Source organism: Populus alba, chromosome 7 (assembly GCF_005239225.2).
Source record: "Populus alba chromosome 7, ASM523922v2, whole genome shotgun sequence".
Classification (NCBI taxonomy): domain Eukaryota; kingdom Viridiplantae; phylum Streptophyta; class Magnoliopsida; order Malpighiales; family Salicaceae; genus Populus; species Populus alba.
This window is the reverse complement of record NC_133290.1, coordinates 3,855,414-3,870,477: the sequence shown is the minus strand read 5'-3', so window position 1 is coordinate 3,870,477 and position 15,064 is coordinate 3,855,414. Positions and strand designations below refer to the sequence as shown.

General features: G+C 34.9%; 2 protein-coding genes across 3 annotated transcripts; both read left to right on the top strand.

Moving 5' to 3' along the window:
* Window positions 1–2,175: 2,175 nt before the first annotated feature.
* On the top strand, window positions 2,176–9,113 carry LOC118063297 (toMV susceptible protein tm-1(GCR26)). Of its 2 annotated transcripts, XM_035077311.2 has the most exons (11): window positions 2,176–2,338; window positions 3,035–3,370; window positions 4,024–4,130; window positions 4,478–5,134; window positions 5,267–5,473; window positions 6,278–6,493; window positions 6,622–6,838; window positions 7,101–7,348; window positions 7,905–8,083; window positions 8,202–8,455; window positions 8,584–9,040. In XM_035077311.2, the coding sequence occupies exons 1-11, from the start codon at window positions 2,254–2,256 to the stop codon at window positions 8,733–8,735; spliced, it is 2,658 nt and encodes an 885-aa protein (XP_034933202.1). In that variant the 5' UTR covers window positions 2,176–2,253; the 3' UTR covers window positions 8,736–9,040. The 2 variants fall into 2 exon arrangements, 1 of the variants encoding a protein (XP_034933202.1); XR_012170388.1 differs by lacking the exons at window positions 2,176–2,338; window positions 3,035–3,370 and having other exon boundaries at window positions 3,784–4,130; window positions 8,584–8,875; window positions 8,982–9,113.
* Window positions 9,114–11,750: 2,637 nt separating this feature from the next.
* LOC118063346 (AAA-ATPase At3g50940) lies at window positions 11,751–14,618 on the top strand. The gene is made up of 2 exons (XM_035077368.2): window positions 11,751–12,975; window positions 14,139–14,618. The coding sequence occupies exons 1-2, from the start codon at window positions 11,950–11,952 to the stop codon at window positions 14,598–14,600; spliced, it is 1,488 nt and encodes a 495-aa protein (XP_034933259.1). The 5' UTR covers window positions 11,751–11,949; the 3' UTR covers window positions 14,601–14,618.
* Window positions 14,619–15,064: the final 446 nt, after the last annotated feature.

Sequence of the window (15,064 nt, the reverse complement as noted above, 5' to 3'; positions counted from 1 at the left end):
AAAACCAGACAAAAACCAGGCCAAACTGGAAAAAACCAAGAAAATCGAGCTAAACTAGAAAAAACCAAACCGAATCAAAACTGGTAAGTTTGAATCGGTTTTAATTTTTTTAAAAAATTTCAATTTAATTATTTTTTTTAATAAAAATCAAATTAAATTAAAAATAATCACCTACATGAATGCATTATGAATATTTAATGAATTATGGATTCATTGTGTGTGTAAATATCTCACCTTTATTTTGAAGACAATCCTATCTACACATTTATAATTTATTAAGATGGCGTAAATAGATATTAAAAACAAAACCATAATAAAAAAAAATGATAAATATTTTTATTATAGTGGAACAAATACAGTTCTAGAAAATTCTTAACCCAAATGTCGAGGACAGCAAACCCTAACACACGTAATTATACGGAATACTTCTTAGCCCTGCCGAGTAGATGGCTAGTCACAATCATAAAGCCTTCCAAAATCGCGGTGATAACCAATCACAAGCTCATAAGACTTTCATTGTTAAAACTTGTACAATTATAAATTAAAATTAATGCCAACTCCCAACAAAACTCAGTGTTATAATGTCGAGTTCAAACCACTAAACATAAAATATTAAAGACATATAACACTGGCCCAACCCAAGCGTTATTCTTTGCTTTACTTTTGAATTCTTTTGACTTTGCCTCCATTTTATGGTACATCCATACCTATGTTAAAAGAAAAAAAATATAAAGTTATCTTTTTCTCTCCCTACAGCTCTAATACAAATGCCTACAGCACAGTTGGTCAATACAAATTATAAACAAAGGTTTTTTTTTGGAAAGATTGAAGTAGAGTATCGATTAATTTATTTTTTATTAAATAAAATAAAATAATTAGATATCAATAACTTAAATTTAAAATATATTTTTGTTTTGTTTTGAGATTTTTATTAAAAATTTGATGAGGTTTTTTTATAATTTTATTATTTTTGCTCTTTTTTTTTTAAGATCTACTACTTCTAACATTTTTTTTTTTGAATTCTTGATAGTAATTTTTTTTCTAATTAATTAGATATATTTTATTGGTTTCTTTTGATTATGCTTGGATTTTTTTTTTATGTTTTGTTTTTAGCAAAGCCATCAAAATTATCAATTTTTTCTCACAATATATGTTTTGATTTTAGGTTGAACCATAAACAAACTAAGGATAATTAATTCTTCTTCTTCTTCTTTTAAAAAAGAAAAAATATTTATCCACTAGTTGACAAGTTGATTCGACGTATTTTGACTTTTCCTGTTCTGATAGGAACTAATGAACGAGCTTTCTTAGCAATGAAAATAATTAAAACAAGACTTTGCAATCATATGAAGGATGATTTTTTTGTAAATTATTTGATTATTTATATAATAAAAGAAATTGCTGAAAAAACTCACAATTGATATGATAATCGATAATCTCTATTATATAAAAGAACGACGAACACAATTAAAATAAATATATAAAAATTATTCTTTATTATTTTTTTATTTTATTTCAAAGCATTTTGTATGTTTATATTTGATAGGTATAAAAAACCAACAACATTAAAGTGATAGATATATCATGAAGATAAAATTAACTTTGTTGCTTTAACTCAATTTGGTATTGCTCCAAACGCTTTACCTTATATAAATATTATTATATATTTGTAATAAATTATTTGAATAAAACTAAATCATGCTGATTTTTTTTACAACTCATGTACAATAAATTAAAACAAATAATATATCTTGTTATATTTTTTTTGACCACCCCTAATAAATAATCCTGGATTGCTTGTTTTTAGTGGCATCTGCAATTATTTCAACTTTCAATATATAATCAGATGATTAAAATCCTCCACATCTTAGTTTTATAATTCAAATCATCATCCCATCTTGATAATTAATTGTTTCTTTCTGAAGGATGGGTGCAGGCAATGCAACATGAACAGTATTTGGCTGTTAGCTTGCTAAATGTGATGGCAACTTGTGTAAATCAAGGTCGTCGTCGTCGCTAGTCAGGACTAGAAATAGAAGACAACAGGAAAAAGGCACAAAAAGTGCTCTAGGTTTTTTCTAGGAAGATGACCAACCCAACGATTCGTTACAACTGTTCTCCTCTTTATCGGACTTTTACTACTTTTAAAGTGCCATTGACGATACCACTAAGATCAATAGAGCTAGTTTGAGAGGTCTAGCTTGGGAAAGAAAGAAAGAAAGAAAGAAAGAAGAAAACAGAGGGTTACTGATCATGGTACAGAGAACAGTCTTGAAGGTTGATATTTCATGTCAGAAATGCAAGACGAAGGTGCTCAAAGCTGTGTCTACACTTGAAGGTAAGCCCTGCATTCTGTTATCCATTGTCTCCCTCCTCCATGGATTCATTGATGTTCATCCATTAATTCTCTGCATCTCCCGAATCAAGAACTGACCCGTTGACTAGATTAGACATGACACCGCGTTCAAGATATGCTATACAATGACGACTCGTCTTCGCTCAATGAATACAAAACTCGCATGTTTTAGCACATGGTGCAATCCAATATATCAGTTCTGGTGCTGGATTATTAAAGCGGCACAAGATTGGAGATGACTAAATCTTCAATCCTATGCTCTACAATACCATATTGGTTTTAAGAGATCGGAGAATTTGGCAAATTAGCGGATCAATTTCACACACGATACGGATAATTAGGGCTAGAAAAAATAATATAAATTATATCTCTAAATATCATTTAATAATTTAAATTTTTAAGTTGAATTTATTCAATATAGTATAATGACCAAGCGGTCAAGAGTTCGTGTCTCATTGTTTTTATTTATTTAATAAAAATTAATTATAATGTAGTATAAATATGTGTAAATTTCAAGTAAAAAACAATTTTTTTACTTGACAAAATTTGTTAAAAAAATAAAAATAAATTATATTTGGAAACTTTATTCTTTTTTTTTTTTATAAGTGAAATAGTTCCAAACGTGTCCTCTTCCTCGGACATCCTATTTATAGTCTTCAAATTCAACGTTATATGCAGGTGTAGATACGATCGAGGCTGACCAAGGTAAGGGAACATTAACGGTAACAGGAAATGCAGACCCATATGAGATAATACTGCGTACAAGAAAAACAGGGAAGCATGCAGAGGTAGTGAGCATTGGGCCACCGCCGGCGCCACCAAAACAGGGTGGGCAAAAGAAGGAAGAAGAGAAAAAGCCAGAAAACAAAAAGCCTGAAGAGAAGAAGACAGAACAGAAGGCCCCGATCTATGATCCATGCACATGCCCTCAGTGTCAGCCAGTGCTTCTCATGCCTATGCCAATGCCGGTGCCATTGTATCGGTGCGATGAGCCCAACCCATCATGCTCCATCATGTGATCATTGATATGGCAACACAATTTATTATTGCCAGAGTTTTTATTTATTTTAATTTTTTTATGATATGAAGACGTGGCACCATGTCATGTCACGTGGATGCTTATTTCCCCTTTGCAAGGGAAGATTTGCCGGGATCTCAACATAGAGCATTGATGCCCGTCATTATCAAAAAAAAAAAAAAAAAAAAAAAAATCTTGTCCATCTCATTCAGCCAATCCTACGCCATCTATATTTTATATTTTGCCAATAAAAATATCATGAGTATGTTTGAGATTATTGTTGTGCAGGGTATAATTTTTTAATTTTTAATATCAAATTATTCGAACGCTACCTAAATGATTCGTCACAGCACGAATTTGATTTTATTGTTTTTTTTTTTTTTTTTTAAAGGACTGGAATGAATGTTTAATGGAAAAAAGAAGAAGAAAATACAGCAGTCACAGCACACTGAGAACGGCAGGAAAAATGAAGCCACATCGATGGTTAGGTGGCGGCACCCAATAGGTCGTTGTCCCTGCTTTCCCACGCAATTTGGAAGCCGTTGCATCGCACCCTTTCACAGAATTAAGATCTCTCCCTCTCTCGCTCTAACTCAACAACAATTTTGAGTCTTTAACGCTAAAAAAAAATAAAAAAAAATGGTCCATCTCCGCAAACCTCCTCGAGTTTTCTGTATTGGAACAGCTGATACTAAGCTTGACGAGCTCCTATTCCTCTCTGATTCAGTCAGATCCAATCTCAATTCTGCTTCTAAGGTACTTCACAGTTTAACTCACTTTTATGATCAATAGAAATTCTTCAGCAATGAAAGATACTGAGAAATCTTGGATTTTGATTTCTGGGTTTTCTTGTCGATTATAATGAAATGAGAGATGTTGCACTAGCTTAACAAAACGTGGGGCTTGCTTGGAATGTGTGGTCTCACCTATTTGATGTAGCTTAGTCTCCACTTCTGTGATTAGTTAATGTAGTGCTGAATTGATATCATGTAGACAATATTAGCATGGCGTGCTGAATTGATTGGAATGTGTCGTTGTTTTTCGGAGGTCATGGTGCTTCATAGTTAGTGAATGATTACTGAAATTTTTATCGGTGATTGCAGGTACAGGTAGTTGTTGTTGATGTTTCGGTTGGTAGCAAAGAGATTGAGAGTGTTGGAGACTTTGAGTTTGTGTCCAGAAAGGATCTTCTAGCTCCCTCTCTTGGTCCAGCTGAAAAAACACAAAATGTGCTTCCAGATGATAGAGGCCAAGCTATTGCTGTAATGAGTAGAGCTCTTAAGAATTTCTTAGAAAAAGCTCAAGTGGACGGTGCTCTTGCTGGATCTGTTGGTCTTGGAGGTAGTGGGGGCACATCTTTAATATCATCTGCTTTAAGGTCTCTTCCTATTGGATTGCCGAAAGTCATTGTATCTACTGTTGCTAGTGGTCAGACTGAACCTTACATTGGATCATCGGATTTGATACTCTTTCCATCTGTCGTCGATGTCTGTGGGATTAATAGTGTGAGTAGGGTTGTGTTATCGAATGCCGGTGCTGCTTTTGCTGGAATGGTGAATGGGAGGCTTGGGAGATCTAATGTTTCTTCTAGTGATAACGAGAGGTTAACTGTTGGTTTAACCATGTTTGGAGTTACAACTCCGTGTGTGAATGCTGTGAAGGAAAGATTGGTAAAAGAAGGTTACGAGACCCTGGTTTTCCATGCCACTGGGACTGGGGGCAAGGCCATGGAATCACTTGTTAGAGAAGGACATATACAGGTATCTCTTCACAATTCACTTGGTGTAGGCCAGTTCAGGATAGATTTGTACTTGCTGTCACATGATTATGGTTTTGTCTTTTGGTGATGTTGAATCTCATGCAATTATTGTTTACTTTTTGGTTTTATTTAGGGCGTTTTAGACATTACGACCACTGAGGTTGCAGATTATGTAGTTGGAGGTGTTATGGCTTGCGATAGTTACCGTTTTGATGCGATCATAGAGAAGAAGATTCCTTTAGTGTTGAGTGTTGGAGCCTTGGACATGGTCAACTTCGGTGCTAAGAATACCATACCTTCTAATTTTCAGCAAAGAAAGATTCATGTCCACAATGAGCAGGTAATAAGTTGCCATTAACCTAGGTTTTTTCCTTTCACATATTATTCTTGCATATATTTTAGTATTGAATACCTAACATCTCAATCACAAGATGCTAGAGAAGATTGTGCTGAAGTTTTGTTTGATTGGTTTTATTGCTTGAGTCAATTCGACTAAGTGTTAATCCTGAACTAGCTGGCATTAGTCACTCGAATTATTTTCCTTCATTTTTCCCTGTCAACTATCTTACTTTCCATGAAATGTCTTAAAAACGATGAATTCTTTCTAATAATTTCTATCTGATACTGTTTTCTTTTGCTTCTGCAACTTTTACCTCAAGTTTGCTACTGCTATTTCAAGAGTTTGCTGAGCTTCTTGTGGATCAATGTCAATCCCCTTCTCTGCATCATTTACTAAAGCAGTAACCTCATTATTGCCTATCCTGGCAAAACTGATCATCAGAACCATTGGTAATTAAAGTACATTCTCAAAATACTGATACCAATGACTGTGGCAATAGGTGCATGATTTGGTAGTGCATCAAATATGCCTAGATAATAGGATTTCTCTTCCTTCTGAATCCCAAACAATTCGATTTGGGATCAATACCCAAAGACTGAAGATCATATCTTCAAGTTGTTTTCCATTTCTATGTTTGTAGCCTACAGTAGCTTCATTAACATTACCTACCAAGTAAAGGGCTTGTTTAGGAAAATTACTAATGTCATGCCACAATATAAATGGCAAATGAGAGCAACCCAATCTGTGGCCTTTCACTCAGTACAGGTTTTCTGATGTCTTTTCCATATGTATTGTCAATTTCAGGTCTCAATCATGCGAACCACAGTTGATGAGAATAAGAAGTTTGCTGGTTTTATAGCAGATAAGCTCAACAAATCATCATCAAAGGTCCGTTTATGCCTGCCACTAAAGGGTATCTCAGCTTTGGATTCCCCTGACAAGCCCTTTCATGATCCTGAGGCTACTGATACTCTACTAACTGAACTACAGAAGCTCATACTAACAACAGAAGATCGGCAGGTACTGTTGTTGCTTATTAATGATGCATGTTGGTTCCAACCTTCTATTGACGCCTCATTTTCTTGTCCATTCTTATCTATTTGCTGTCCATCATGATTTACCTGATAAATTTCGGTTTGTTATAACAGGTAAAGGTGTATCCTTATCACATCAATGACCCTGAGTTTGCAGATGCATTGGTTGACACATTCTTAGAGATTAGTTTGGGTAAGCCTAAGTGTTCCACTCATCTCCCAAATCCGGTTTCTGAACCCAATCTGGAGCTTCAGGACGTTTCCAATCTGAATTCGTCAAGCTGTGAGACCATTTGTTACAGCCCAAGCAACTATCCAGATGCAAGACCAGGTTGTAGTCAAAAACATTTCTCCATTATAATAACATGCCAAAATGTTGGATTTATCAGTCATTAATGAAAATGAGAAATTACACCTTGTCTAAACGATACATTATTGAATTGTTTGGAAAGTTTTGATTGCAAGTTAGCAACAGGTACCTTCATTTTGTAACTCAAAGAAACTTCCATAAACGTTGTTATGGATGCATATAGATTATGAATAGTGGAAAATTTGTATAAATTCTAACCAATAACGAACTAATACTGTGACAGAGACTTTACAGAAGACACAGGCAATATTGCAGCATCTCAAAGATCAAATAGATAAAGGATTTCCCATAATTGGAGCTGGTGCAGGGACTGGTATATCAGCAAAGTTTGAAGAAGCAGGTGGTGTTGATTTAATAGTACTGTACAACTCAGGACGCTTTCGCATGGCAGGAAGGGGCTCTTTAGCTGGTTTATTGCCTTTTGCTGATGCAAATGCTATAGTAATTGACATGGCCAATGAAGTCTTACCAGTAAGTTTCTAAATGTTTCTTAAAGAGAAGTGAAACCAAATTTTCGTTTCACCTGTCTGAATTATAGAGGTGCTGCCTTTTGTTGACTGCCATTGTTTAAGCTTAGAAAATGGTAACTAGTATGAACTCATTTTGAAACTTGGTTGGAGAAGGCATTTAGGAAATCAAAATTTGATGTGTGATGGTTATAAATAAGAGAGGGTGACAAACAGCCTCTGTTATTTCATGTTTCGTATATCATCAAACCTGGATTTCTGTTTAGAGCTGGGGTCTGAATAAGCAGAAACATACAAAAGATTAAGTCGATATATGCCTTCTCCAGTTTTAGGTGCGCAGAATGTCCCATGTTGAAGTTACTATAGCAGTTTTTACAAATTAAGGGGGACTACAGAACATGTAATCAAGTTTGACCTCTGTGCTGAAAATGGTGCAACCCCCTCTCATGTAAACTGTCTCAGTGATCATCTGAGTTGGCAATGCATTGTTTCTATGATTTTATTTTTATCAAGTTTATTGAAATATTGCCAACTTTAAACCTAACTAAAAGAATTTATAGGTTGTCAAGGAGGTGCCGGTTCTTGCTGGAGTATGTGGAACTGATCCTTTCCGCCGAATGGATTACTTCTTAAAGCAGGTGGAATCAATTGGGTTCTGTGGGGTGCAAAATTTTCCAACTGTTGGGCTTTTTGATGGTAATTTTAGACAAAATCTTGAAGAGACAGGAATGGGATATGGGTATGACTCAGACTATGTCACTGAAAGAGTCTCATACTAAGTTATTATCAGATTCTTCTCTTATTATTCTATCTATTGAATCTAATCACCATGTTTTTTCAACTCTACTAATGGCCAGATTGGAGGTCCAGATGATTGAAAAGGCACATAAAATGGGTCTCTTGACAACTCCATATGCTTTTAATGAAAGTGAAGCAAGGGAAATGGCAAAAGTTGGTGCTGATATTATTGTTGCTCATATGGGGCTGACTACATCTGGGTCTATTGGTGCAAAAACAGCTGTCTCATTAGATGAAAGTGTGTTTCAGGTGCAAGCTATTGCAGATGCTGCACATAAGATCAACCCCAATGTCATTGTGCTGTGTCATGGAGGTACTCTTTGCTGGTGGTTTAAACTCGTGATATGTTATTTTTAGAGTTCACTGAATGTTTCATTTACCTTGTAAGGTAACCCCAACGTTGACTTAAAGGCTTATAAAGATCTCTTAATGGCTTTGCAGGCCCCATTTCTGGACCTAAAGACGCAGAATTTATATTGAATAGAACCAAGGGAGTTCATGGATTCTATGGTGCATCAAGCATGGAGAGACTGCCTGTTGAACAAGCCATTACCAGCACAATGAAACAGTACAAATCAATTTCCATCAAATGAATGCCAAGGCGGGATATGTCTATTGTAGGTCATTATCATGTCCTCCTTCTGTGTTACCTTTTCTGTCCCTGCCTGGAGAATGAGAAGAAATATGTGTAGCCTGATATGAAGTTCAAAGTCTGCTCTTCCTTTTTCACTATGTAGGAGTCTTGTAAAATTGCACGACTTTCTACTCTTCTTTAAAACATGTGCATATGCTGAAATGTAATGCGAGATATTGATGAGCTTGGAGTTTTCTTTGGCTAGGCATTTTATTTTGATTAAAAGCAAGGACCACAGACCATTTTACCAGGTCATTCTCCCAAGTCCATTTTACCAGGTCACTCTTTTCTCCTCTCTCTTAATTTCGTGCTAATAAAAGTGCAAGTTGTGCTTCAATCCTCTTCTCAACAATCTTTTTGCTAGGATTGCGTAACAGTAACAGGCGAAGCAGAAATACTACACAAACTTGTAACATTTGAACCACAACACAGCGAACCATATCAGATTTTTGAAGTGCTTTCTTCTGTTTGGTGATCAGAGTATCGAAAAATGAAAGAAAAAAAGAACCCCATTTAAGATACTGATACTGAGATTTCTCATATCCGGTCACCAGACTGGTGTTTCATATTTTGGTGGCATGTTGTCATACCATTAGATGTGTGACATTCATTTGCTGTCACCAATTCAAGCGTGCTAGTTCTTCGATTCTTTAATTCAATTCTTTGTTTGATATCAATTTAGACAGGTATACACGATGTGATGCAACAACCACCTCCTTTAAAGCTATTAGGCCATATTAAACTTTGTATTGACTGCGGGAGCCTTGGACATGTTCTTCTGTGGAACTTAGTGTCGCTTGTGTGTAGTGTTATAGTGATTGTTTTTTGTTTTTGTTTTGTTTTGTTTTTTTTTTTTTTTTTTTTTTAATGTTTTAGTGAATGTTTTTCTAGAACAGGATCTAGTGATATGTGGTTTGATCGTAGTGCTAAGTGCAATATATCTCTAGTACATAAACTAGGGAAGTGTTAGAAGAAATTGAGCAGCGACAAAAGAAGAGTGCTGTAATGAAAAACAATCAGAGATGAGAAATGAATGAGAGAATGAAGATCTGAAACTTGAACTCTCTTGCTTGCGAGCTATCCTTGTGCGCGCATGTCTGGTACTCTGGTACCCTGCCCATGTCAGTGTCGGCTATGTCTCAAAATTCCTGAACACTTCTAGCCGTTAAGTGTCTGTATCCACGCTGAGTATCTGATACTGAACATGATTGCTTGAAGGGAAGAACCAAAGAAACACCGAATCAAACTATTGATAAGAAAAGGAAGAACAGGAAGAAACAAAGTCTAATAGCAGTGCACAGTTTTAAACAGGAATACTGAATTGGATCACGTTTTCATGTTCTCGTAATAGATGAAAATAGGTGCTACCAGCATGATTTTTAATAATTCGTTCTTGCTGCCTAACTTTTCCAGTTTTTTGTTGCCTTTCTAGATTCTTGGAAATGACAGGTAGAGGTTGCTGTTATCGATATAAGCTGTAGTTAGAAGGAGAACAAGCTGGATTTAGCAGATGTTTTTTTATCTTTCTTGTTGCCTTTTTAGTCTTTTCTTTAAAAGGTTTATAATTATTTAAATAAATTAAAAAATAACTTTACAAAGTAAAAAAACCAGAATTCCAAGTCAAATTAAAAACAACAACATAAAATCTAAACTAAAGCTAAGAATCCAAAAATATTAAATAATAATAATAATAAAATTGATTCGAATACTATCTTTTAAGACTTAGTTTGTTTTTGCGTTTCAAAAATGTTTTTGAAAAAATTTAAATTTTTTATATTTTTTTCTTTACTTCAAATTAATATTTTTTTTGTGTTTTTAAATCATTTTGATGCGTTGATATTAAAAATAATTTTTTAAAAATAAATAAATTATATTATTTTTGATATATTTTCGAGTGAAAAACACTTTAAAAAACAACCATAATTATATTTTCAAATACTAAACCTAATTTAACTGAAGTTATAATGAACTGACCCATTATAAAAATAAGTTTAAGTTTGAAGATTCTTCTAACCAAATTTAAATATAATTTAATAGTCAGATTTTTTGTAATTAGATTGTTCATCTAGCATAAACAAGGTTTAATTTTTAAGCTTGGACCTTGTCTCGTAATCTATCTCTTAAGCTTGACATTTTGGATGTAAATCTTGAACCGTCATCATTCATATGCAGAAATCACGCAGGGTTGATCGGTATAAAATACCACGTTTTCTACTCGTTCAAACATTTTAAATCACAATTTGCTACCACAATTTCATATACATCATTTTAGTTTTTTTAGGGCAAATTTTGTATTAGTCTTCCAACTATTAACAGCTTCTCAGGATGATTCCTAACTATTATTCATTTGGATCCCCATCTTGTCATTCCTAAAATTAGATTCTTTTGTTGACGCCCAGGACGAACACATGGATGGTATTTAATAGTTTCCGAAAACATCCATTCACTAATGTTTGATGGAGAAACAAAATTAAGGGAACAACTAAAGATTGGGGACCCAATTGAGAAGATTAGTAGTCAGAAGACTATAATGAGAAACCTAGAAATAGTTGGGGAGTAATCTGGTCAGGTTTTCTATTTTGAGGGGCGGGGGGGAATCTACCAAAGCCACTCTCGTCGTCTTTGTAAGAGTTTTGAAAACTTGCAAAGACAACACGGAACATAATTTGGTAGTGTTTGGGCTGGGTTTTTACCTGTGTTTTGTAAAATTTTGAATTTTTTTTTTTAAAATTGAGTGCGGTTTGTATTTTTTGGATCGTTTTGATGTGTTGATGTTAAAAATAATTTTTAAAAAATAAAAAAAAATCATTAGCATGTATTTCAGCACGAAAAGTTATTTGAAAAACAACCACTACTACACTGTCAACCGCTACTCACAAGGAAGAACCTAGGATGGTTCCATGAAATTGTACGTCATAATATTTTTTCATCAGAAGTCGTCGATTCCTTCATGATCACGAAAAGAAGAAGAAGAAAGACTCATCTTGTTCCCCGCTAGCTCATACACCTATATATAGTTAATTTCTTCCCCAATATCTTATCATCCATTCTAGTTTTCCTCACCACATTTTGCTAGCAAGGTTCACGTATAATTAATTTTCAGAAGCACCACCCAAACTACGAAAACCACAAATCAAATTTGCAGCTCCAGACAATACCATATATAATAAATCATGGACATCTCTTCTTCGACTGATGAAACCAAACTAGCCACCGCAAAGATAGTTCTATCCACCGCAGCCTCTGTCGCGGCTACGGCGATGCTTGCTAGATCTATAGCTCAAGACTTCCTGCCCCATGAATTCCAAGCCTACTTTTTCTATAAGATTCGCAATTTCTTCGGCCGTTTCTCATCCCAACTCACTGTGGTTGTTGATGAATTCGATGGATACACCTACAACGAAGTATACGGGGCAGCAGAGACTTATTTGGGAAGCAAGATCTCTCCATCAACACAGAGACTCAAAGTCAGCAAACCGGAGAAAGAAAACGAGTTCACTGTCAAAATGGACCGCAATGAAGAAATCGTCGATATCTTTCAAGATGTTAAATTCAAGTGGGTTCTTGTTTGTACCCATGTTGATTCTAAAGCCCACTACAACTCTTTTAATCACACCTCTACACTAAGATCAGAAGTGCGGTCTTTCGAAGTCAGTTTCCCTAAGGAACACAAAGAAATGGTTCTTGAATCTTATTTTCCTTATATTGTCAAAGTAGCAAAATCCATGGCGCAGGAGAAGAAGACATTGAAGATTTTCACAGTTGACTATGAGCACATGTATGGAAATTTAGCTGATGCATGGAAACCAGTGAATCTTGATCATCCTGCAACATTCGATACTCTTGCTCTGGACACAAAAGATAAAGACAGAATCCTGAAAGATCTTGAAAGGTTTGTTAAGAGGAGAGATTATTACAAGAAGGTTGGTAAGGCTTGGAAAAGAGGGTATTTGTTGTATGGACCACCAGGGACTGGTAAATCTAGCTTGATTGCTGCAATGGCGAATTATCTGAATTTTGATATCTATGACTTGGAGTTGACCGAGGTGAGGTGCAACTCCGAGCTCAGGAAAGTGCTTATTGCTACTGCAAATCGGTCAATATTGGTGGTGGAGGATATAGATTGCACCATTGAATTGCAGGATCGAATCGCTGAAAACAGGGCTGCGCCAGGTCTTGGCTATCCTCCACAAAAACAGGTCAGGCTTCAGTTTTTCCCTGTTTCATTGTCCATTTAATTTCCTAGAGTATCTTGCTTTATCCCTCGAAACCAGGTTCAATAAGTGGACCAAAAAGCCAGGTGAGGAATTCGTTTATTATTTGCTGCTTCAATGGATCCCGGTAATTGATTTGTTTAGAGAGTGTCTGGCTGTGCGTTTAAACCTGTGTTTTGTCAAATTTTAATTTTAATTTTTTTGCTAAAATTGAATGCGATTTGTACTTTTTGGATGTTTTGATGTGCTGATGTTAAAAATAATTTTTTAAAAATAAAAAAACATCATCGGTATGTATTTCGGCATGAAAAACTATTTGAAAAGCAACCGCTACCACACTGCCAAACACACTCTAGTTTACTGTAAGTGATCTGGCTTAGAGAGGATCAGATTAATGAAAAATTAGGAATTAATTTGTTTATCCGTTACACATATCGGCAAAATCGAATTTATGGCTCTACTTATTTGGAGCTTGAACAGTTTTGGTAGCCATGCACAGAATATCATTAGAGATCGGAAGGAACTAGGTGGTTTCCTAGGAAGTTTCAGAGCACATGGATGGACCACAATACATTTCGACAGAAAATAAGCAGTGTTGCTGACATTGTCACATAGCAACCATAAATTCTCGAGATCGAAAGACATCTTTTTTTAGGGAATTTAACCTCTTAGATACCTCAATTTAAAATTTTACTCGGGTTAAGTAAAAAAAAAAAAAAAACTGTTTTTTAATAGTTTTAATTATCTTTTTTTTCTTCTAAAGTCAAATATTAAACTAACCGAATCACAAACAAGTTTTAGACTAGATCTACTCCCAGATTGATTTTAATGTTCTAGGTCATAGCAAAAACTACCCACCAACTCTCACTTTTATGACATTAAATTTTCCAAGATGTCATGAAATCTTACTAGTTATTTGACCGGGTCATCCTATGACCCTTTCTCAATCACCAGAGCCACAAATTAATTTCCAGTCTCCATGACCCTTCAAAAGGGCAACCATCACTTCTTTACTATATGAATGGTCAACTTTGATGTTGCTAGTCAATGAATTGCAATTTAACTCATATTAATGCTCCCTGACTAAATCTTGTTTGACCATATAAACATTATTAAATATATATATATGATTTATCTGCCTTGCACAGGTGACGTTGTCAGGTTTGCTAAATTTTATCGATGGATTATGGTCTAGCTGTGGCGACGAGCGAATTATAGTGTTCACCACAAATCACATAGACAAGCTGGACCCAGCACTGTTGCGTCCAGGACGCATGGATGTTCATGTTCACATGTCTTATTGCACTCCTTGTGGATTCAAATTTCTTGCTGCTAGTTATCTTGGAATTAAAGATCATGTTTTATTTGAAGAGATCGAGGAGCTGATTAAAACAGCAGAAGTGACCCCAGCAGAAGTGGCAGAACAGCTCATGAGGAGTGATGAGCATGAGACCGTGCTCAAAGAGCTAATTGAATTTCTCGTGGATAAAAAAAAGGAAAAAGAGGAAAAAGCCATGGCTAAAATGAATCAGAAAGAGTCAAGAGTTGATAAAGAGGAGGAAAACGTGGAAAAAATTGATAAAGAGGAAGAAAACGAGGAAGAAAAATGAGCGTGTCTGAGACAATATTGAAGTATGATGTATTGACTAGTGACTCTGTGTACCAAGCATGCATATGAACTAATCACTTTAATATAATGTACTCTCTTTACTACGTACAAGCTACAAACCCTAGCCCTGCCTAAGAGTCTTATAGTTTTGTTTCTTGTATCATGTAATGTTTTATTAATTTTCTAAAGCATCAATCATATTAAACAATTTCGTATGAATTACAGACAAAATTATTCTATGAAGATATAATTTAGATCCTTTAGATCTCTTGCAATTTTAATTTTTACTTAATGCCTTTATTTCTTCAAAAAAATAAATCAATTAAAGAGCATGCATATTATATATACGAATCAATTGTAAGAAAGAATATCAAACATTATTCAGAAAAAATCAACACATGAATATAATGAACAGACAAAAAATTTGCATTTTCTACAAGAACTTTTTTTTTTTTATACAGGTCT

Bases quoted from the DNA above. Each gene is read 5' to 3' on its own strand.
- LOC118063346 (XM_035077368.2), top strand. From the start codon at position 11,950: ATGGACATCTCTTCTTCGACTGATGAAACCAAACTAGCCACCGCAAAG. The intron at 12,976-14,138 runs GTCAGGCTTCAG...TGCCTTGCACAG, and splicing joins GCTATCCTCCACAAAAACAG to GTGACGTTGTCAGGTTTGCT.
- LOC118063297 (XM_035077311.2), top strand. From the start codon at position 2,254: ATGGTACAGAGAACAGTCTTGAAGGTTGATATTTCATGTCAGAAATGC. The intron at 3,371-4,023 runs TGTGATCATTGA...AAATGGTCCATC, and splicing joins CAACCCATCATGCTCCATCA to TCCGCAAACCTCCTCGAGTT. The intron at 6,494-6,621 runs GTACTGTTGTTG...TTGTTATAACAG, and splicing joins TAACAACAGAAGATCGGCAG to GTAAAGGTGTATCCTTATCA.